Source organism: Pavona decussata, unplaced genomic scaffold (genome assembly GCF_977016875.1).
Source record: "Pavona decussata unplaced genomic scaffold, jaPavDecu1.1 SCAFFOLD_134, whole genome shotgun sequence".
Classification (NCBI taxonomy): domain Eukaryota; kingdom Metazoa; phylum Cnidaria; class Anthozoa; order Scleractinia; family Agariciidae; genus Pavona; species Pavona decussata.
The window spans coordinates 2638125-2659276 of NW_028145547.1; the positions used below are offsets into that span (position 1 = coordinate 2638125).

General features: G+C 39.5%; 2 protein-coding genes across 3 annotated transcripts; one reads left to right on the forward strand and one right to left on the reverse strand.

The window, feature by feature from the left end:
- The first annotated feature begins 795 nt into the window (after positions 1-795).
- On the forward strand, positions 796-19219 carry LOC146467711 (synaptotagmin-7-like). Of its 2 annotated transcripts, none has more exons than XM_085125163.1 (5): positions 796-3503; positions 12968-13444; positions 14382-14868; positions 16509-16659; positions 17699-19219. In XM_085125163.1, exons 2-5 carry the CDS (start codon positions 13077-13079, stop codon positions 18058-18060), a joined length of 1368 nt encoding a protein of 455 aa, XP_084981289.1. In that variant the 5' UTR covers positions 796-3503; positions 12968-13076; the 3' UTR covers positions 18061-19219. The 2 variants fall into 2 exon arrangements, with proteins under 2 accessions (XP_084981289.1, XP_084981290.1); XM_085125164.1 differs by lacking the exon at positions 796-3503 and adding an exon at positions 11873-12013.
- Positions 7906-9671, reverse strand: LOC146467712 (uncharacterized). Its single transcript, XM_085125165.1, has one exon. The coding sequence runs from the start codon at positions 9394-9396 to the stop codon at positions 8290-8292; it is 1107 nt and encodes a 368-aa protein (XP_084981291.1). The 5' UTR covers positions 9397-9671; the 3' UTR covers positions 7906-8289.
- Positions 19220-21152: the final 1933 nt, after the last annotated feature.

The window sequence follows — 21152 nt, forward strand, 5'->3', positions numbered from 1 at the left end:
CCACTTGTATTCTTGTATCACCAAAAAATCGTCAAGATGAGCTGTCTGGATCACTTAATAAGGACTGTAATGATAATCCTTTCATCACAAATAACTATCCTCTTCCTGTGAAGCACCTGAAGTAACAGTTTGCATATGATGAGTGCATCGTGAGATCTATGCATTGTTCGAGGATTTTTTAATAATTTGTAAATAGTTATAGAGCTACTTTCAAAAGGCAATCCTGAAGTTGTAGTTTCTCATATTGTATGTGGGCTAGAGTTTTTAGTGTTTATTACTAGTGTAAAACTATTACTAAACTTAGCTTTATTAAGTTTTATAATTGTTTTGTTGGTACAGATCATGGAAAATATAATAAAAAGTAATAAAAAGTGGTTATCAACTGTAAGTTCTGTGCTAATTTCATTTCTGTTCATTATCAGTGGAATAGAAACTTCTCCAAAATGGCGGCCGAAAAGCCAAATAAGTTAAAATTAAAAAACGTATACCAGCACTAGAAAGAGCACTTTTACTTAAGCAACCCTGCAAAGCTTCAGCATATCAGGTGTAATATCAGCTGAGAAAATGTAAGTCGAAAAATGAAAAATTTACCGACGTTTGTATGGCTGGGGGTATGACGTTTACCCCCAGTCATGCAAACGTCTGTAAATTTGTCAAATTTCATCTTTCATTTTCTAAGTTGAAATAACACCTAATATGCTGAAACTTTGCAAGGTTACTGAAGTAAAGGTGTTCTTTCCAGTGCTGGTATCAGTTTTTCATTCAGTTCAATTTTCTCATTTGCCGCCATTTTGGCGGCTGTGATAACAATGTTACCTATGATAACAATGTTACTGACATCTGATGCAACAAAGGTCTAAAGAATCTGGATCATCTAACTAAGTACGTTTTTTTATTCCATGTACCACAAAATGTCTTGAACTTTGCACCTCTGGCCCTAATTCTTAGTACTTATGTGTACAGTAGAAAGCTACAAAATAATCAAGTATACCACAGGATGGATTTTAAGGTGACATTTGCCTCACATTTGTCGTGTAACACTGAAATTTCACGCCGTTCAACATATTTTATCTGTGTTTGCACATGTTGGAATTCAAACCAGACAAATATCACATTTGTCCCCATTTATACCATATTTGTCACATTTTTGTCCACGGGAGCAAATACGTCATCCTATTTGCCCTCAGGACAAATGTCGCATTAAAATTTTGTCCCGGGTAAATCTGGATATAAATGTGACAAATACAGTAAAAACCTGCAAGTAAGAACCTGTTAGGCTAAAATTTCTTATTTAGACACCCTTTAAATAAGGAACCTGTTAAACCTTAAATCTAAAATATCAGGTTTTTATTCTTTAAAATTGATATGTTTGACACTTAGAAGTTATAAGTAAAAATAAAATAAGCTCTCAGGCATAGGAAAAGGCCAACCTGATTTCATAAAACATCACTTTGTTTGACTGATTATAAAGAGGACATGATTTATAGTGCACACATTATGGAACTACCATACACATTAGACAGTACCACTAGATTCTTCTAGCCACTATACTATTTTGTTATCAAGAAAACAAGAACCTATTTAAGAACCTATATAGCCTACAATTCTGTTATAATTATACACCATTTATATAAGAACCGGTTGAGGCTAACTTAGAAAAATACAGGTTCTTACTAGCGGGTTTTTACTGTATCTCGTGCCAAATTCATTTTTTCGCGCAATGGTAATTTGTGCGGCTGTGTAGTCTTGTATGTAAGTCGTTCTTGCGTATGCGTAATGCCTGATGTTACCCTTGCAAGCAACTTTGTCTAAGAGTGTTTTCCATTTGCCAGAACAGGCCCTGCGCTCTGGCCGGTAAGTCTGTAAATCGAATACGTCATTTTGAGGGGATGGTACTGCAAAATCTTGAAAAATAATCACTCCGAAAATAGTACGCGCTATAAATTCGTATTCCCTTTACGAATTGACCGGTCTGGCCCGCCAGTTCTTAGTGACAAATGGAAAGCGTCCTTAGTGACTTACAGGAAAGCTAATTCATGGTAGGGTACGATATAGTCACCCACATACGTAACCCTAACCTGACCCTGACCCTCCATATAGTCACCCAACCATCACTTCACGTTTTCATGGTTTGACTGGGTAACAGTGAAGTCAAAGAGGTACCTTCTATACGCTTACTCTAATCATACTTCAGATTAAATGTGAAGCAATCATGTATTGTTGTCGGCCAATTCATGATACTATCGGCAACCAGTTTCCACTCAAGGAAAAATTAAAATATAACGGTAAACCCTTTGCAATTTGCATCAATTTGTATTTTCATTTCTTCACAATCGAGCTCATTCGATTTTGTTGGATCCTTCCCGTCATAGTTTGTTATTTTTTTCAAGCTTAATTTACAGTTTATCATATCGGCATTTGGGAGTATGAAGTTGAAGATTCGTCCACTTTGTTCTCTATGCCCGTGATGATGTTAAAACCCAACGGGGTTACGTAACTTGACCATTATGTTCCTTTTCAACCATTTAAAACAAACAATGCCTTTACAATGCAGCACACAATGAAATAAATCAGTTGCGCCCTCAGGTTTCACTTCATACACCCTGGTTTGCATGGAGTGTCGAAGATGACTGAGAAAAATGTTCACAGTATTGAAGGTAAAATATTTTGTAATCACCAATCGGCCAGGTCAAAACAAGACTGTTTTCCTTGAGACATTTATACCGACGCATACTTAATGAAAATTGTTATCCAAACTAAGTAATTTTTTTATTGGTATGAAATAACAGAAATGCAAGTAAGCTTTCTTAGAATAGCATTTCTTAAGCTCACATAGTTTAACCGGTCCAAACTCAGTACCGTAAGCATAGATGGATCAAATTAGGATGCAAACTTTGGAAGCTTTTTTGTATTATTTGGAACCCAGGTAACAAGAGAATGTTTAATTCTTTACTGAATTTTCCACTTGAACTTTCTATCTCTTCACTGACATATTGAATTGACAAAAACCCCAACGAACTGTTCCATGTAAACTTTAGCTTCAAAAAATTTTTCTGTTCCCAGATATTGATCTACTTGTACCGGTTGCTGATTTTTAACCTGGTATGCATCGAGAATTTCATAGTCCATAAGGTCAGATCTATTGTTCATTTTTTGCTGCATTAAATTAAGTCTGTTTGTGTGATCATTTGTTTGAAGTTTTCGGCTAAAAATCTAAATAACTGCAAATAAAAGAAATTTCTGTCAGTTGATTGATCAAGCGTGACCCTGAAGTACTTGTCTGCCAAAAAATTACAATTCATGTATGCATTTAAAAAATTCATCCGCCGCGGTCAGTACCGACATTGAACTTATCAATAGGCGGTGGACGAAAACTTGTCAACAAAGAGAGCCTGAAGAACTTGGAACTCGTGGAATTTTTTGGAAAGGACACTTTAAGAGAACCTCAATCCACTTGGAACAGATATGACAGCCTAGTGTCAATGACTTAGAGTATTGAGAAGGTATTTAAAAATTCTTAATTTTAACCTGCATGGAATTTTGCTCTGTACCGCTTCTAAACTGCTTCAAAACGAAAAAAAATGCGCTGCTAATTCAGCTGCACATTAAAATTTGTTAAAAGACGCCGGTTAGTATGGCGAGCAACCGAGTTAAATTGTTGCAGTTAAATGTTTATAGTTTGTTCTTTATAATTCACCTGACATATTAAATACAGAACGGACAACTTTGTGCAAAATTTAATTTGGCCAGCATTTCGGTTTGGATTGCCAAACAATGACGTTTTTCAAATGAAAGGTTTCCGTTGAGTATTTAAACGCTTCACTGGGCGACCTAAGGTTCTGACTTAACCAAATTAAACGCTCCATAGACTTCTTTCGGTTATGACGATTGTTTGCACGCGTCCTCAGTAGAATAGCTCATCAGTCAACCGCCGCCATTTGGGTTTGTAGCGGTTCGTTATATTAGGAACAGGCACACCCCGATAAAATGCAAGCACAGGCGAGAATTTTGGTTACACGGCGTTTTGATATCACTGAAACAAAATGTCACCAAGGCTTTTATATGCAGTGGTAAACAGTTTGACTGCATGCACGCATTGCGAAGACGATGGCACGCTACGGGTAACTGCACTCTAAGGCCCGGTTCAGACGCCGAACTTTTCATGAGCCGAACTTAATACATCGAATTAAGTACATGAAAAGTTCGGCGTCTGAATCAGTTGAGAACGGCTGTTTCAATTTGGAACGGCTCAGCCGTTCTTCCCGCCTGGCTCAGCCGGGAATTTCGGCTTTGGAACGGCTTTGATTCAGACGTCGAACTTTTCATGAGCCGAACCTAATGCATAAATTATTATAACGTATTTCAAATTAAAAAAAATTAAAAAAAAAAAAAAAAAACGCTAACATTTCGATTGGTTTTGCTTCAAGTAAATTAAGTTCGGCTAATTAAGTTCGGCGTCTGAATCAAAAGGCGGGATTTTCGTGATTTGGGCCGACCTTAATTTGAATTAAGTTCGGCTCATGAAAAGTTCGGCGTCTGAACTGGGCCTAATACATCAAAACAATTTCTTTTTAAGCATTCATTGGTGTATTGGTATCACGGTGAAGCTCACAGTTAGCTAATAGCCGACAAAACCTACAGTGGAACAACTGCAACCGTTTCTGAAGCAAAAAAGAGACATCTTGGTGTGTAAAATTCTGTTTATTTTGGATAAAACGGTTTAAAATCAATCTGATCAATATGACCTTTGATTTAAAGAATAGTAAATAACACATAACGTTTGTGTACTGAACAAGCGAATATCAGCAAAAGAACGGCACTTTGCAACCTTGTATTATGATGATTCTAAAACGGTTCGACATCGTTTAGATTGAACCAGCAATCCTGTTTGGTATAATTAAAAGCGGCACATCTCAGCTGAACCGGGTTATAATATGCTCTCATCAGTTTTCAATGGCTTGCTTCTTGAAAATACGAAATAATCACAGCAGCCGCCATCAGGCTTTCTAGCATGCGAGACAACTGCAATATCAGTGAGCCAGTTCTGGCGAGATCCCGTTCTTTCTCTCCCACCTTAAGGGCTATATTTAGACCTGACTCCTATCTCAGTTGTTCGTTCGTGTTTGTTCGTTGTTGTTGTTGTTTTTTTTTTTGTATATAGCATCAGAGTCCCGTTTTATAGCCATTTAGCTACACATGGGTTAATACCAGTCGTTATTAGTGTAAAATATAGACGGCAGACTGATCCTAACGGCGGAGGTGGCGAAAAATAAACAAAATAGCTTAAATAACTGAACTGATATAAATAACAAATTTGCCCAATATTTTAACGCGGACCTTCCTCGGGGGCTGAACGGAAAAAAAATGTCTTCCTTATTAGTGTACCAGCTGATGCATAAAGATCATCATCTTCATGATTATTGTTGTTATCATGATCATTATCATTATCGTTATCATTCTCATTATCATTGCCATCATCAGGCATCATCATTACATTATCATCATTATCATCATCATCATCATCATCATCATCATCATCATCATCATTATCATTATTATTATTATTATTATTATTATTATTATTATTATTATTATTACTACTATTTTATAAATTTTTTTATTTATTCAATCACACTGATATAAGTTACAGAAAGGGCATAATTACAACAAGGTATTAGGAGAGAGGGAATCAGACGAATTGCATCTTACAACACGTACAACAAACGGCCTGATTATATTACTGGCTAAATTTAATTAACAACATCTTAATGATTATAAAAGCTTCTTTATAATGTGTAAAAATTTCGGAATTCTTCTAGTTGGTATTTAATTTCTATTTGGTGGGCAAAGTCCGAGAGAGTAAGAGCTTGTTCCTTGTTAGGAAGCACTCTGTTTTGAATTATATTAAATGATTTAATTAAGTTCTGATTTGCACAAGAATAAACCTGGGCCTTTGTTAAATATCCCCTCAAACTTGAGTTGTGTAAAGATTTCCAAACTTTGGAGTATAAAAGCTGTTAAACAGTATTTGGTGCTTATTATCCATCACAAAGTGTTTTTATTAGTGTGTAATAGATATCATCAAGTGTGACCATTGGAAAACGAAACAGCAACTCGCCACTAGGCAGAACGTTTTTGTAGTTCCAGTTTAAAATGGTTCTAAAGTTTTCGATTCTGTGAAAGATGACGTTGTTCATCAGTTTAGTGTGCCTGTCAAAAGACAGCATGGCTAAGCAGCAGTAGTACTTGTCTATTGAGACCTTTTTGTTTACCTGAGTTTTGTTCAAGTGAGAATTTTTTGGAACGAGTGTGTTAAATTTATACCCTGATATTCTTGGGTGTTAGACTGAGTATTAAGGCTTCATTCAGCTCTGACAGGCAAGCTATGGTTACAGTTTTTAACCGACCAAATATAGCGTTAAATCAAACAGATTCTTCTAATTATTAGGCAGGATTACGGCTCCCATACCCCTGGAGGGACTGAATACAGCCACTCAATTCTCTGCAGCCACGAGCAATCTTAAACCAACCAACACTTCACAATCTCAGTTAGATTTAGTCAGATTTCATACTTGTTAAGAGTCAAAAAAGAAGCCTGGTTTTATCAGATCATAACCATGATGTTGCATTTCTAAACACGCATTTTAAAATCAATTTTAAGATCATTTTTTTACTGTTTCTTGTTAGCTTTATCTCCATTGTTTTCTGTTCTTTTAATTCTTTATTTCTTAATTATCTCTCGGGTTTTTTCCCAGGACCTTTCTGAAAATCACTTCGATGTTACAGTTTCCTGGTTTAAATATTATTATTACTTTATTACATTTTCCTCGGAAACTATCAGTTAAAGTGACAGATTTAGCAAAACTTTATAAAATCACAGCTATTTCAGCTTTCACAGCTATCACTAGTGGCCGGGGCTGGATCACCGTTTAATGGGTTAGTGGGAATCTCTTGATCGTTGCTCACCTGGAAGTTTCAACTAGGGTCGTTTAGTCAGCTGTATATGTCGAAAAGCTATGACTGACATTCCGACAAAATTACACGATTTCAGCTGATAGCTTATCCGCTATTGAAAAGTGAAATTTATTTACAAAATTACAGGATCTTAGCTAACATTTGTTTACATTTCTTTGGTTTAACAGTATTGGCAAAATTGCTCAAACAAATCCATAACAACGAAGTGGTCAGGTTTTCTGATAGATCGAACTGTCGCCATGGCAAAAATTCGGTACGATTTCTTTTACGTTTCTCAGGTACAAGCTATGGAGAAAATTACGACACAATCTCGCTCGGCTCAATCCAAATTTCTCAGGAATAAGTCAAGTTGTGGCCAAACATCAGGATTTCAACTGACAATTTTTCAAGTGTCTCTGGTAAAACTGCAGCCCATGCTTTACTTCTCAGCTAGCTCAAGCAGATAGTTCCTCGAATTCCTAGGTAAAAGTTATGAACATAATTTTACGGCCTGTTCATATGTCATAATTTCAGTTGATGTAGTTCAGTATTCACTAAGGCTTCTCAGGTGCAAATTGCGGCCCAAATTTGTGATCTCAGCTGAAAGTTTCTGCGAATGGCCAAATTTCGCAACGCATGTCAGCTGTTGGTTGAAGAACTAGTTTCTATGCAGCTGGGAGTTCAAAACTTTGCCTTTTCTCAGATTTCAGTTATAAATCGAATTTATCCAGACTCTTAAGAGAGTTGCTAGTGGTAACAAAAGACAGACTACCAGAAGTACCTGAAATCAAACAAAATAATCGATTGCCTGTGGCGATCGCCGGCTCAGTTGAGTAACGCAAATCTTAGTTACCAACTAAAGAACAATCAAGCTAGACAAGTGGAGTTCTCAGTACCGGAACAAGAAATGACAATTAAATTTCGGAAAAAAACCAATTGCTTGAAAAACAACCTTTCTTCGATATAAATAATCGAAGGAGTCGAGGAACTAGAAAATGTCGGAACGTACAGCAAAAGAAATCGGTTTAGGTCTAATAATCAGTCAGTTCAGCCTCACGATATTGTTCCACGGAACAAATAACGCCTCGAAAATTAATTCAAAGATCTTGAATAAATCAGCGTTCAATATACTACAGTCTCCGTGTGTCATTTCAGTGAATCGTTGACAAAGCACTTATTTCTTCGGTTAAATCAGTTTTGAATCTGCAGAACAACAACAACGCCATACCGTTTGTTTTCATTTTTTCCCTTCCGTGTCAGTTCTGCCGGTCTGAAGGCCACGGAATCAATTCTCATTCTGTCAAGCAAAGGAAGCCCAGGGAATCACCCTTCTTGTCAGTCCATTTGCTCATGCAGGAAACGTATTTCAAGAGCAAGTTTTTCTTTCTCCATTATCAGTTTCTCTTTCTCCAAAGCTAACTTCTCCTTCTCTAGAATAAGTTTGTCCTTCTTTAATTTCTCTATTTCCTCTCGCACGTGCGAGAGAGACTCATCATAACCGAATTCAGACAGCTTCCTCTTTTTAATCACGTGCGAGATCGAAGAGGGTAGCATTCGTTTTTGTTGCGGTACCAGGACACGATGATGTCTTACTGGGTTGCTTGTGCGACTTGTGCTGCTTGTACTCGGCAAATGCCTGACTTCAGGGATGGAAGACACCGAAACAACACTCACGGGAACGGCGGACTTGCCAGGAACTGTGTTGTTACCTGGCGGAACGTCGGCTTCTTGGCCAGTTGTAGCCTGAACCTCTGCGTTGGAAGCGGTTTCAGTATTCACAGAATATTGTGAATCTCCGTTGTGATTTTGCTGTGAATCTTCTATTTGCTCCGTGTTAACAGGCGAAGCCAACACCGACGGTTTGACATCCTGTCCTACCACCACATGAACAACGTGTTGCACTCCATTTTCCTCCCGACGGTGAAATTCATTCATGCTGTCATCTTCCTCGGCTTCGAAAGCGTGCTCCCCCTGATCGGCTTCCGCAAAACTACCATCGAATGAATTTTCCAGCCCTGGAGATGTCAAAATAGTGCCGCAATTTGTTGTAGTAATCCGTAAAATTTCTACGATTCTTTGACTGACAGGAGAAAGTTTTCTCTGTGAAACTGACTGTTCCCCGTTCTCCGAAGGCGTCATCGATTCCAAGAGTTCCTTCTTGGCCGCGCGAACCATGTTTTTCCACTTTCTCTTCAGATCATTAGCGGTTCTTAAAACAATCGGATTCTTACTGTTGTAATCGCTGCATATGCGTTTCCACACTTCAACCTTTTGTTTGTTGGTGGAAGCATCGTTCAGTTTTGAAGTGAGTACTTTCGCGTTCCGCTCAAACTGTGAGATTAAGTACAAACTCTCCCCTTCTGTAAAATTGGGCTTTCGCTTGTTCGCTACAAGAAGCAGATCCAGTGGATCGTTGTGGCCTTTACCAGCGTAATTCTCCATAAGTGAGTTACAGCGCAGAGCGAGAGAAGAAAGTCGTACGGATTAGCCGCCACTCAGCCTCAAGCGAACGAAATTAAAACCTGCGCTCGATCCGAATGGCCTATAAACGCAGATCGTGCTAAAATCAACGTTCCAGTGAAATTAACTAATTCTCGGCTCCAATATCAAGTGACCTTTGATGATGTTGGCACTAAGTCAAGGGCCTAACTCAGACCTTTAGTTTGTTGTGGATGCGCTGTGACTAATACAGGTCTTAAAATAGACATGGACGCCACAACACAATGTGTTCGGTTGCACGTATTATGTTAATCCTGTGACGTCACAGGGTGATTACGCATATTTTAAATCCGAAAGCCTCATATCAGATTTTCACCAAATCCGGCTTTAAAAAAGAAAAGTTCTATTGTAATTCTGTTTTATCTTTAATTTCCCTGGGGAAACTTTTATCAAGCGACCCACCATTAGCGAAAAATCGCATTTTTTAACTTATTCTATGAGAATCTGCTACGCAGGAAAAGCAACAAAATCGCTTCCAGAATACTTCATTTCCTGCAGAGCGTAACGTAATTTTCGACGAAAGTACATTTTGGACGGAAAAGATCGTGCATTTGAATAATACACGTGAAAGATTTTCATCTTGTTGGATCAGAGCTAATCTGATAAAAAACGGCCTAATCCTATGATTGAGCCGGTATTTTTGTCGAATGAACTGGTTCCATCTCTGGATTGGAGTTATGCAGTAAGTCATGCCCCGGGATCATGCAGTACTCCCATGAGGGATATTTAGAAATTTTGATGGATACATCTTCCACAGGGTGTCCACAATATTAGTAAAGAAGTCAAGTACCTTTCATAACGTTACTTAAAAACCCGTCTTCAATTACAACTGGGAACGCAATTATTGTTTTGTGCTTTGCTCCCCAATCACGTATCAGGCTAAGTCTTTGAAATTGGCCTTAAAAGTACCATGATAACATACAAGGAAGTCGGAAATACAGCACTTTCTTAGTTCCAACAGCTGTCTGAAGAATTAAGCTATGCTGACCCTTAAAGCCACAGTAGTGACTAGAAGCTCAGTTCTCCTTGCATTATCACTGCTTGATGAAACGAACATGTTGTGAGAATTAAGGAAATGATCACCAAAACTAACTTTGATGTTCAAACAAACTCTCGCAAATGGAACCATAAGAAATGCAGGAAAAACCCTCAAGAGGATACACACGTTGATGTTGTGGCTTAAATGGCTTGTTATTAAAGTTAAACGGCTGGTATGGGTTGTATAACACCACTACAACTTCGTTTTGTCTCAATACGTTTAAAAAAAATAGCTCAAGCGACTAGGCAACATGCTTATCATTTAAGTTATTGAAACCAGCTGGAATTGAAGGGTTCAAGAAGAGGCCCCTTCACGTGATTTTAGATTATTGTACACGTAACAATCATGATCATGATAAGAAGTCGTAGAAATAGTGCTCGTTACGAGGCGTGTACTTAACTCCTCGACATTAAATAAATAAAATGAATCCTGATCCTACCAACGCCCAGCTTTCGGAATGCAACTAATCTGTGTATTTGATTCAAATCTTTGTACACCAGCAGTGATTAAAGAAACTGGTCAGATTCAACAGTCATAACAATCGTGGACTCCGACCCTTGACTGATATCAAAACACTGCTTCGTCATGCTTGATCTGAGCTTGTGCTTGTTTTAAATCGTACTGGAGTAAACACTTCGACTCTTTTAAGTATTTCTTTCTTTTCTTCACTTTTTTTCTAATATTTTTGGGTAAAGCGTAATGAAAAAAACCAACTTTAAGACAGTGTCTGGCAAATAAACTCAATATATCTGACCAGCCCCGAGTAGAGAAATCTTTCAGTCGGAAATATTCAATGATCCTGGAAAATGCACTAACTTGAAGAAAACAAGAGATTAGCGTTGCTCCTGTGTAAATCTTAAAGGCAGATCATCTTAGATAGTCCGGAGACAGTCAAAGGTACGTTACAGTATTCAAGGAATTTTTATTTCAAGTAAATTACATCCTGAACAACAAGAGAGGTCAAGAGACGGGTATTTAGTGCATGGATCAATGCAGTCTTCGGAAATTAGTGGTCTCCTGGCAACCAAGCTGTTAAATATTGCCAAATGGTTAATTATGCCAGATCACGTGCAAAGACTGTTCCAAATAAAAACGGCACAAGCACTGTATCCTCGCAGACTTGCTCTTACGCACGCAGCAACCTCGCATGATATCTCCTTCGCAAAATTTCCAGCGTGCGGTACTCGTACAGCTAGCACTTCCCTTACAACGACAGAATGTTTATTTAGATATGTTTTAGCATAATGCTCTACAGTCAGGGAAGCTTGTTCAGCGACCCAGTATTTGCCCAAGATAAAGTTTCAACTGACAATCCAGATTATCCGACTTGTTGCCATGAAAGCGACTAACTTGACATATATGTTTTATACGCAAATTTTCTGCGTAACTTGTGCCACATATCAAGAAAAACAAATATTATACAATCATGGGCCAAAAAAGTGTGTTTCCCCCTCACTCTAGTCATATCAGCCGTTGTTGTGCACCTATCCCTTTCGACGTCCGCTCACAGATTCTCTTGTGGTAAGTCACATAGGCGTGAACATTTACAGGAGTCACGAGAACGCCCGTTTTATGCAATGGAACATTGCGTTTTTGCTTCTTCGTTAAGTTTGTACTTTGCCCTTCTAATGAGCCATCGTTTTTTCCTTTTGCTTTTTAGTGTTGATTATAATTTGTTTCTTTAAGGGGTTTAAGTCTGAAGGTGAAATATTCGAACTTGATTCTGATAGACACATGTTGAGTGTTTTCATGTTTTATTTTGTCCTTACTACAATATTGAAATATTCCTGAGTTGAATTTTGTACGACAGCGACGTCTCAAAATATAATATACCAGACAATTTTCAAAAAATGCAAAAAACGAAAACGAGAATCAGCTTTTTTTGAAAGCGCAATATTTTAAGCTACCAAGGTACTTGAACTACGCTGTCTAGCTTTTGTCTTCATGATATTTTCATGGCTAACTTGAACGACTTGTGTACCGAATCAAAGCTACGTAAATACAGCATGAATGGGTGGTTGGCACTTAATGGGAGACAATTTTTCCTTTTCCAATTTTATTTCGTCCTTTGTAATCTAGTTCTGTGACTTTCCCGGGGAAAAATTATTATCTGGAGAATGTTTTCGAAAGGATCTAGTGAAACGTACAAGGGCCACGCAGCGTCCTTTCAGGTGTGACCTTATAGTAACAATCAGCTTGACTCAAAACAAAACGTAACAGTAGCCAAGACTGTGACAGAATGAAAATGGCGACAACAACAACAGCAACAGCGTAGAATAAAAACAACAACAACAACAACAACAACAACAACAACTACTACTGCTACTACTGAAACAACAACATTCAGTCCACTGATCACAAGGAAATCTTAGTATACCCTCAGCTAGACTTCTGTACTCTATAGTAATCATACTTTAATTTTTGTCTTTAGCATTGGTAGCAAAATGCTTTTTCTGTTTTTCTTTTTGTCCATAGTGAATCTTGCCAGTAGTGGTCCTGTTACTTAATAAAACATGTCGACGTCAAGAGTCACGCTCTTTTCGTGTTGTGTGACATTTCTACTATATTTGCTTGACTGATAAAAATGCCCAGAATTCCAATCGCCAATCATGAGCCTAGTCCCTTGTTGAGTGTAACTGGAGGCGTTGTCTTTCTACTGGTGACGTCAAGTGTACTCGTTCTGGGCGCCCTTTGCAAATATCTGCGGAAGTTATGCCGCAAAGTTTGGAAAGAGCGTTTGAAGAGAGGCTCCAAGAGAAGGAAGTCTAAAAGAGAAACCAAGAGGAGCGCGAGCGTGAGGCGCAGTAGCTCCAGGTCATCTAAAACGAGGGAGGGAGTTGTGGTATCACCGGAATTCTCCATTCCTTCGTCACGGAGTTGTGTGACACAACAGCCTGTGCCAGATCTCTCTCAAGGCAGGCCGGGAAGGACGAATGATGAGAAACGCCTATCGTAAGTTAGACATTATAAATTAATCTCTAATCTCTTGTCTCGTTGTCCGCGCAAAGACTGGGGCGGTAGCTGGTTTGTTTCGCTGAAGTTAGCCTGTTCCAGGCTCCTAGAGAGAAGCGCGAAGGAGAGGGTGAGGGGACGAAAACGAAGGAGAGGGCTAGGGGACGAAAACGAGAGGGGCTGGTTTTCGTCCCCTCGCCCTCTCCTTCGCGTGTCTCTCTAGGAGCCTGGAACAGGCTACGCTGAAGTCCCCGGCCACAGTACAGCCCCGGTTTAAATTAGCCAAGACGAGTGACCAGGACTGGGCCGAGGCATTTTAGTCTAGGCACAGGTCCGGGGCACAGGTAGTCTCCTTTAAATGCTCTTCTTTGCTCAAAATCAGTCGACAAAGGCGGGTTTGAAGAGAAGGACCGCAGTTAGTTCCCCAAACCTCGCTCCATGATTCTCTTGCAAAGTGAACGTGCAAAGGGCTATTTCAAGGTTGCAGTCATTCAGAGAGGTATCAGGAGGTATCATTCTCTGTCATCATGAGTCATTTGCTCGGTTCAGTCAGGTGTATGTCATAAAATAGAAATATGTAGAGCTGGTAAAGATGATTTTATGTAAGTAACGATGCTGTCAACTCGATTTCTTTTTCATTTTCCATTTTTCTACCCATATTTACCTTGTTTCGGCGTGAGAGATCTCTGTAAAACCACTATTAGAGAGTATCATAGCTTACACAGCTTGTTCTCTGATACATCCGAAACTAATCTGCTGTAAGACGACGGAGTGCGTGATTCAACATGCAAAACCAAAGACAGCAGTTAAGTGATGACTGATACAGTGAATCAATGCAGTATTCTGTGGTAAGCCGTAGAGAAACACATAGTGTGGTCATGATTCCTAATAATAGTGTGAAAATGTGGATCCGTGGATTAACCCATTTTCTTTTCAGGATGATGTCTTTATACTTTAAAGAACAATCCGCAATAGGCGAACTCAATCCTGACTTGTACCACCGTCAAGAAAGAGCGACGAGGATAGGCAGAGACAAAAATCTTGGACAACTTAACGTTAAAGTCAAATACAACGATAAGAACAGGAACCTCTCAGTCACCCTAGTCAGCGGTAAAGACTTTCCACCGCGTGACGTTTCTGGAAGTATTGATACTTGCGTGACCGTTAGCGTACTTCCTTATCGTGACCATCGGAAACAAACCGCGATTCATCGGCGATCCATGAGCCCTCCGTACAATGAGAATTTTGTTTTTAATATTCAAGTAGGGGAAGATGCGTATTCACACAGCCTTCTGTTGATAATCTACTTCTACGATAGCTTGTCACATGGTCACGTGTTGGGTGAGTGCCTGGTACCACTCATCTATTGCGACTTCTCTGGTGCGACTAATGTGTGGTGTTACTTGGATGAATCGTCCGACTCGGTGAGTGTTACATGAAGCGTTCTTCGCTTGCTTTGTTGTTACGTTACCAGCTCGTCATGCAACGCCTCGTGAAACAGTAAAAGGCGGGAGAAAAATTTATTGGACATTGTGAACGATACTATCTAGTACTAGTTTTGCTTTATTATCAAAGTATAAAAGCAGTTTTCGATTTACTATCGTAAAGCTTTGTATAAGAGTGGTGCCTCCTTTTTCTACCGCACATACGTTCTGCGCATTTCGGGATGGTCCAAGATCCTCTAGTTTCTTCGCGATGGTTCCTACTAATTCAAAAGCATTTTTGCGCGACTCTGCGGGTAATTGAAGATGTTAGCAAACGCTGTTGAAATCCAAAATGAATATTGGGAGTAACCACGCATTTCCTAACGAATTAAACTTCAATTTGAAAAAGGATTCCATACACTGTCATGTACTTTAAAGCCTTTTAGAATTACAGCTGTTTAGTTATCTCTGAAAAATTCGTGATTAACCCAATTTTCTTTATCCATTTCAGTAGCCCTTGCTAAGATCTGCTTTCGCGCATAATCAAAAACCATGCAAAAATTCCTCTGTATTAAGTTTAAGAAAAACGACAACTGTTTTGATGTTCAGACATGTTTCGACAGTTCTTCTGTCAAATTCAGCTTTTTAAAAAATCGTTAAGTACAAAGTTGAATTTATAATAAGTATATGGAAATGCTAATAACAAAAAAACTGTAACAGAATAATTAAAGAATACGTGACAATGTGCGACCAAAAAGAGAATATTAACATTTTAACTGATTTCTAATGTAGTTACATAAATTCAACCGACTTTGCACTTTACTATTAAAACTGAAGATGACAGAAGAGCTATCGAAACATGCTTTTGAAAATCAAAACTGTTTTCTTAAACTTATAACTTGTCTGTTGCTATCCAGACACACATGTATCCTGAGGAGGCACCGTACTTAATTTGGATAACTGTTTCCTGTTATGTGAGTGGATTGCCTGGAAACAGACTTGACGTAGCTAAGTGCACTCCATTATCAATAAAGCACTTTACATGTTTGTTTTTGAAACTAAAAGTGAGGTTCAAGTGTCACATCTGGTCTAACACAAAACACGGAAAGATCCAATTAAAACGTTCAGCAACTGAACTTGCTGTCGGCAAAACACACGAAGACAAAAGTGATAAGAAATAGTCTTGCAATTGTTTCCAAAACGTTTCCCTGTTTGCGCGCACGCGGCTACATTTGTTGTGGAAGTAAGATGTTTCTGAAAAAGAAAAGAAAAAAACCTTGAAAGTTTCTTTGTTTTTCCTGAGTAGGTGTCGAATGCACACATGAAAGGGTTCGTCTTCGGTTTGGGAACATTAAAATTCATTAATTTCTCTGCAGTAAATTGAAACCGACAGAAATTTTGTTGTTGTCTTTGGTCACCGTGAATCGTAGAATCTTGTGATCAGTCAATCTCAACAAGACAGAAAATCAAACCAACCGTGGTACAAAATTTCTTTCGACTGGCAATATTTTAGTAACTTAGATGGATGGAGTGAAAAGAGAACAGCACCTCTTTTGTAACAAAGACGATTTAATCAGTATTGGACTAAAGAAGCTTTACCTCGATCAATTTCGGAAAAACTGTTGTATTTTTTTCCCCAGGACACCTCCCTCGTCGGTGCGTTGCAGAGTTTTGCGAATGCGGAATGTGGTGAATTGCTGCTATCTCTCTGTTATGTCACTAAGGATCAGACCCTCACCGTGGCCATCATGAAGGGAATGAATTTGACTGAGGGCCTACTGAGTTGTGTTGGTTAGTTACAATTCCCTTCACTTGTTTTGTCATTGAACTAGGCTGAATTAATGTTAGGATATTAATATCTTCAAGCAATAGTGTTTGGTCCGTCAATTTGCGGCATTCCTCTCAGGTTTGCTGTCTTCATTGTCGTTGCTGTTGTTAGTTTAGTTGCCATCATTGTGGCAGCTCAGTATTGGGTGATTCTGTCACATTGTTAATTTGTATAACGGATAATTCCATGACGAGATGATCAAAAACGCTTTACAGTATGGAGACACTCTCCTGATCGAATTGGAATTTGGAAACCGAAGTACCCAGAGAAAAACCTCTCAGAGCAAGGACGAGAACCAACAACAAACTCAACCCACATTTAACGCCGAGTTTGGTAATCGAACTTGAGCCACATTGGTGGGAGGAAGGTGCTCTCACCACTGCGCCATCCCAGCTCCCCCATGCATGTAAACCAGTAAAATCCACTATTGCGGATGATCTACGCATGCTCATTGCAGGTTTTCGGTGTTTTTTAATCATTTTGGAGTTTTCGTGAAAATAGGTGATAATGGCTGTTATTAAAAACTGGATAATTGTATAATGCAATTCCAGGGATTTGATTGGCTTAGTGTCCATGGCATATGAGCCATTGTACCATGCCCGAGAAAAAGCGATCATTAAATTGTCTTCTGGTTGTTCTTGCAAAGTGCAATCAACAAGATCTAGCAATATTTCTTGATTGTTTTTAATAAAACAATTATTCCACTCGCGCTTGTTGGATTTGAGATGTTTATAGCCAACGAGGCGCGTAGCGTTTAAACATACTTCTGCGCGCGAGTTGGCATTTCCAAAAACTGTGTGCTTTGACGTGTGTCTCTTAGCTATGGCTAGGGAATAACAGCGAGATATATAACCACTGATCACCCAAAGAGTTAAGTACGTAGCAGTGGAATTCCCAGACTGGATCAGAGGTACCTTCTGACTTAACTGAACAAGGAGGAGCTACTAAATTTACGTGAAAATGTTTTTAAGGAAGGTTGCAATTTTTGTTTTCTTTTAACAGAAAAGTTGTACACAAAAGCAACACTCCTCCACGAGGGTCAAAAGCTACATAAAAGGAAAACAGGTTTACAAGAAGTCGGAGAAGCGGTTACCATTTTCAACGAAGCTTTGTTATTTCGGGTCTCTGAGGAAAAGCTGTCCGGCTGTACCCTGAAAATCTCTGTGAACCATTACAACGTGGTTGGAAAGAGTGCGACTGTAGGGGAGGTCAGCTTTAGCGCGGAGTCGACTGGGCTCGAGGAAGCACACTGGGATGCTGTGATGTCAAAACACGATAAACCGGTTTCGATGTGGCACACTTTACGGGGATTTAAGTTTATTGAAACAGGAAGGGATGATAAATCTCCTCTATCACCAAATTGACTTGAAACTATTTTAGAAATACATCACATATGTAAAAGTTATTAACCGGTAAACCAGTCGGAATGTTTACCAGATAGGCTCGATTACCAGCCGCTGTTCGGGATTGAGCTTACGCTTACCCCAGAAAAGACTTCTCGGGGAGGAAACCCGAACCCGAGCGAACGGCGGAAATCGAGCCTATTTACCAGAGCGCTCAATGAAAACAGAGCTTTATTTGATTGCTGACTAATGGATGGTTGCTATTCATTTCTATTTATTGCAATAAATTTGTTTTTATGTTTAGGCGTTGGCGATTAGTCATGGCAAAACGCCCGCTCACAGCGTGCAACATTGGAGGCATTATTAATGTAAATTGCACTGTGTCCTCCGCTCTGTAGAGGAATTTCTTAAAACTCCCGGATAGTTCAGTTTCAGGCTCGAAAAGTATTACATCGGTTGCAGGTAGCTTTTAGTGCATATAAACATTGTTAATTTTTATTAATCTTTATTATTAATCTTTTCATCATTAATATTTAATAATCTTTTGATATTAATCTTGTAATGCTTTCATAAAATATTAGGTTTTCGGAAGTTTTTCCAGCGTGGAAAGTCGCTGCATTTTCAATGATGCGCGTAATGCTGCACATTGAAATTACAGGGTTTGTCTGGGCTTTTAATACGTGGGGGTGGGTTGGGGGTGGGTTGCGTAACCAAGAACGTTTTATACGGGGAAGGTCCGTCCCGAGGTCCAAACCCTTACCCTTTTATATGCCAATTTGACAGGAAAAGTAACCCTTTCATATAGCTTGTTTTCGTTGGGTCTGTTTGATACTGGAGCCGTTGAAAGTCCCTTTTAAATACGTAAATGACAGCTTCCCTAGGTACTTCGGCTGATGAAATCCTAACCCCTTTATATACCTTCATCCTGAAAAAGGTACCCCTATTCCGGTGGATCCTTCCCGCATAGCCCGTTACGGGGAGTACCCCTCGACCCCCCCCCCCCCCCCATAGGCCCATACCGGGGCCTTCACAGAACTAGTTCGCAATGGCCAAATCATATGTTAGAAATTACTTTTTATGGTAACGATGAAAGAGAGTTCTCTGATCGTGATTCAAGGTGTTTGTAATATCCCTGCTATCATTTATAGGACAATAGGAAAATAAAAGACATATTATCGTCTCTGGTTTGTTGTGAGAAAACCTGGATCAACGGCCACATTAACTGCAAAAAGTTTGAACACAGTGGTCTCTCTCTGAGCGACCACCTTCATTAGCGATCATCTCTATTCACCTACTAGACTATCATAACGAATTTCTATTTGAATCAGTTTTCGGTCAAACGCTGTACGTAGAATCTTTCTTAAGCGACCATCTCCCTTAGGTCACTATATTTTCTGTCCCAAGGGTGATCAATTATGACAGAGTCAACTGTATCTCCTCGACGACAAGCACCTCTTTATCACAGACGTGATACCGTTTTCCTTTGATGTATTACTGTGATCAGGCGCGTACTTCGGGTGCCTACCGTTCCCTCACAAAAGAAAGAGGACCTACCGTTGACAGGTTACTATTTCCCGCGGCTTTCGCGTTCAGCGTTAAAAATAGCAAATCAAGGACTAGCATCCGTCTCCAGCTAGTCGTGCAGAAGTACACTCCAACTCGCTTCATCATACAGGCTAAAACTGGGTTAAGCGCCTACTGTGTTGGCCATCTCTGGTCCAAGGATTAAAAGGCTGTCCTCTTTATCACTCGGGACGCGCACAGACGGTCCCGAGTCACGGATAGCAAAATTTTTCCACAAATGGCTCACCTATTTTATTGAAAAGAACGGAAGGTTGCATTGTGTGTGTGCAGTTGTAGGCTACATTTATGTGGTTTGTCCTTGTTGGCAACGTATTTTTGAATTCTTTCTCTCTTTTACCAAACAGTTCAACATTTGTTTCAAATTCTGGCCCTCGCGTCCGAGCGTTTCGTTTCGCTAGCTTCCGAGGGGAGCGGGAGAGTTAGACACTCTCCCCAGATCGCGCTCGCTTTTACAAACCGAGATATAGATGGCGGCAGCGTACCGGTCTCGCGAATCCCACGGAAAAATAGGGGGACTGTGAACAGTCTAGGAAGCAGGAGTATAAAAAAAGCTTCTACGAAATTGTGTCAGTGGCGAACGACTAGACTTGCCTACAAGTCGAGCTTAGAGAGCGCGAAGCGCGATCGTCAGAGCTCGAGCGAGCGAGCGCGGAGCGCGAGCGAGCGAGAGCTCGACTTGTTTCCCTTGCTGGAAATCGAATCAAGTGACGTCATTTTGGCGCGAACTTTTCAGGGTGCGAAGTTGTCAAACTGTCAACTCAATGCATTCTTGTCATTTCAACGCATCTTTGAAAACGCCGACAATTGCATTGGAAAACTTTCTCAATGCGTTTCGAAACGTTGGTAAATGTTACCGAACGAAACCGAAATGCGTTGAAAATCATTTAAAAATTGGGCCAACGCATTTGCAAAACATTTGTTAAACGTTGATATCGCATTTGAACAGTGAAAGGACAAGTCATTTTCTTTATCAGCCGCGCGAAACGACAGTATGGTACTACTGTTCATGCGAAGATTTTGTTTACATTTTGATGACTGCAGAAATTATGTCGATTCGCTTCGCGAAGATTTTTAAAATGCTTTACTTCGAATGTGCGAGTAATAATAATAAAACCGGCTACTGCTAGCGCTGCTACTGCAATAATAAATTTTACAATGAAAGCACTACACAGTATGACATGCAGAGTGCTGTCTTGACGGGAAAACCTGGAAAACAACATAAAATGTATCGCCTCTAATGGGTTTCCTATTATATACCGAACTAAATTCGGCCGTTAACTCGTTTGGGATAACGGCCGAATCCGTATCGGTATATAACAACCGAACAAGTTAACGGCCGAAAAATGCTTGCTATATACCGAACAAGGTTGAGGCTTATCTCGTTATTATCAAAACACTCATTAAAAATGCAGCATATAACTCGGTCAGTATAAGCCACAAAATACCGATCGATCGCCTCTTGATGTTGATGTCCGTTTAAGCGGAACCAAGCAAACGGACATAACCTCTTTTCTTTCGCCGTGACGTAG

Excerpts from the sequence above, each read along its gene's own strand:
- LOC146467712 (XM_085125165.1), bottom strand. The coding sequence starts at position 9,396 with ATGGAGAATTACGCTGGTAAAGGCCACAACGATCCACTGGATCTGCTT.
- LOC146467711 (XM_085125163.1), top strand. The coding sequence starts at position 13,077 with ATGCCCAGAATTCCAATCGCCAATCATGAGCCTAGTCCCTTGTTGAGT. Across the intron at positions 13,445-14,381 it reads AATGATGAGAAACGCCTATC|GATGATGTCTTTATACTTTA; the intron begins GTAAGTTAGACA and ends TTTTCTTTTCAG. Across the intron at positions 14,869-16,508 it reads TGGATGAATCGTCCGACTCG|GACACCTCCCTCGTCGGTGC; the intron begins GTGAGTGTTACA and ends TTTTTTCCCCAG.